This window comes from Lagenorhynchus albirostris, chromosome 4, assembly GCF_949774975.1.
Source record: "Lagenorhynchus albirostris chromosome 4, mLagAlb1.1, whole genome shotgun sequence".
Classification (NCBI taxonomy): domain Eukaryota; kingdom Metazoa; phylum Chordata; class Mammalia; order Artiodactyla; family Delphinidae; genus Lagenorhynchus; species Lagenorhynchus albirostris.
This window is the reverse complement of record NC_083098.1, coordinates 87,689,046-87,691,001: the sequence shown is the minus strand read 5'-3', so window position 1 is coordinate 87,691,001 and position 1,956 is coordinate 87,689,046. Positions and strand designations below refer to the sequence as shown.

The 1,956-nt window shown below is 39.6% G+C and overlaps 1 protein-coding gene across 1 annotated transcript; it reads left to right on the top strand.

The window, feature by feature from the left end:
• The first annotated feature begins 473 nt into the window (after positions 1 to 473).
• LOC132519385 (large ribosomal subunit protein eL21-like) lies at positions 474 to 903 on the top strand. The gene has a single exon (XM_060147321.1). The coding sequence runs from the start codon at positions 565 to 567 to the stop codon at positions 901 to 903; it is 339 nt and encodes a 112-aa protein (XP_060003304.1). The 5' UTR covers positions 474 to 564.
• The last annotated feature ends 1,053 nt before the right edge of the window (positions 904 to 1,956 follow it).

Here is a 1,956-nt window from a genome sequence, read left to right as displayed (position 1 = left end):
AAATTATCATGAAACTTCGGCATTTACCAAACTTTATGCAAGTAATATGCATTAAAATGAATAAAAATAAAATAGAATTACAGTCCAAAGTTGTGAATGTAATGTCTTTCAAAGCAACAAAATTTAAGTTTGTACTTATAAAGACTTGAAACTAGTTATTACACATATAGTATGCTAGATATTAATGTATTTGTAGTTTAATGAAGCTTTATCCTTCACAAACATCTTTGTTCAATTGTCAGCATTAGGTTTTATGGGAGAGAAAAGCATTTTTCAGTAAACTGTCTCCCTGTAGGGTTCTTTTACTAATATTAAACTATTTTGAACACTGGACTTTTTGTAATATAAAATTTGCTCAGGATATTATCACTATAGAAAATAGGAATGCTAGCTTTTTGGCTGGAACAGCCATATTCCAGTAATTCGCCAAAATGACCAACAAAAAAGGGAAAGAGGAGGGGCAGCCACTACATGTTCTCTAGGCCTTTTAGAAAACATGGAGTTGTTCCTTTGGCCACATACATGTGAATCTACAAGAAAGGTGATATTGTAGATATCAAAGGAATGGGCACTGTTCAAAAAGGAATGCCCCACAAATGTTACCATGACAAATCGGGGAGAGTCTACAATGTTACCCAGCATGCTGTTGGCATCATTGTAACCAAACAAGTTAAGGGCAAGATTCTTGCCAAGAGAATTAATGTGCGTATCGAGCATATTAAGCACTCTAAGAGCCGAGATATCTTCTTGAAACGGGTGAAGGAAAATGATCAGAAAAAGAAGCAAGCCAAAGAGAAAAGCACTTGGGTTCAACTGAAGCGTCAGCCTGCTCCACCCAGAGAAGCACACTTCATGAGAACCAATGGAAAGGAGCTGGAACTGTTGGAACCCATTCCCTATTAATTCATGGCATGATGCGTGTAAAGAAAATAAAAGACCTGGACTGTATAAATGTTTCTCTTAATTGAGAAGAGTGTGTGACCCCCTCCCCAAAACAAATATTTAAAACACATTTTAATTGTGTCTGAATTCAGTGGGTGACATCGTTTTACTTTTCAAATTCAGTGGTTTTTCTTCCTGAAAGATGTGAGGTAGTTTGTTGTGCAATATACTCCATTGGTTAATAAACTGCTAGATATTATTTATAAAAAAAAAAAAACATAGGAATACTAGAGAATGCTGTTCTCATTTATATATCTCTTGCTTCAACAAGTGTGTTGTAAAATTTATGTTTATCACAATTAAAGAGGAAACAGAAATATATATAAAATTCTCAAACAAATCATATTCGGATAAGTTACCTACTCAAAGCCAATTAGTAAACACCTAACCTTCTGTGTGCAAAGAATTTTGGTTTAAGATCTCTGGTTTAAGATCTTTGGTTTAAGATCTCTGGTTAAGATCTTTGGTTTAAGTTTAAGATCTCTCCACTACAGTCAGGAGTGAGACAAGCATGCCCACTTTTTTCACTGGCATTTAGCATTGTGTTGGAGTTATTAATCAAATGGAATTAGACAAGGAAATCAAGGCATGAGAATTAAGTAAAATTGGGAGCGAGTCAAGATGGTGGTGTGGGAAGATGTGGAATTAGCATCTCCCCACAACTAAGGCCGCTGGTGGGGGACTCTGATGCCCAAGAAGACAAGAGGAACCCCAGAGTGAACTGGTAGGATGTAGGGGGAACTGAGGGGGGAGGAGAAGTGGAGGCCAGACAGGACTGGTGACCCTGAAGCCAGGGAGATCAGGAGAGGCAGGTAGAAGGGGCCATCCAGGAGGAGCAGGAGAAAAGCAGAGGGCAATTGCCCTGCCCACTTGAGCCCAGAAAGCCTGCTGAGTCCCAGGTGAGGTCCCCTGTCCTCTGAGACCAGGGGTTGGGGACACCCCTGGGCCCTCTCTGTTCCTTCAGCCTAGTCTTCATCCACCAAAGCCCCCAGAGCCTTTTCCAGCCCTTTGGGT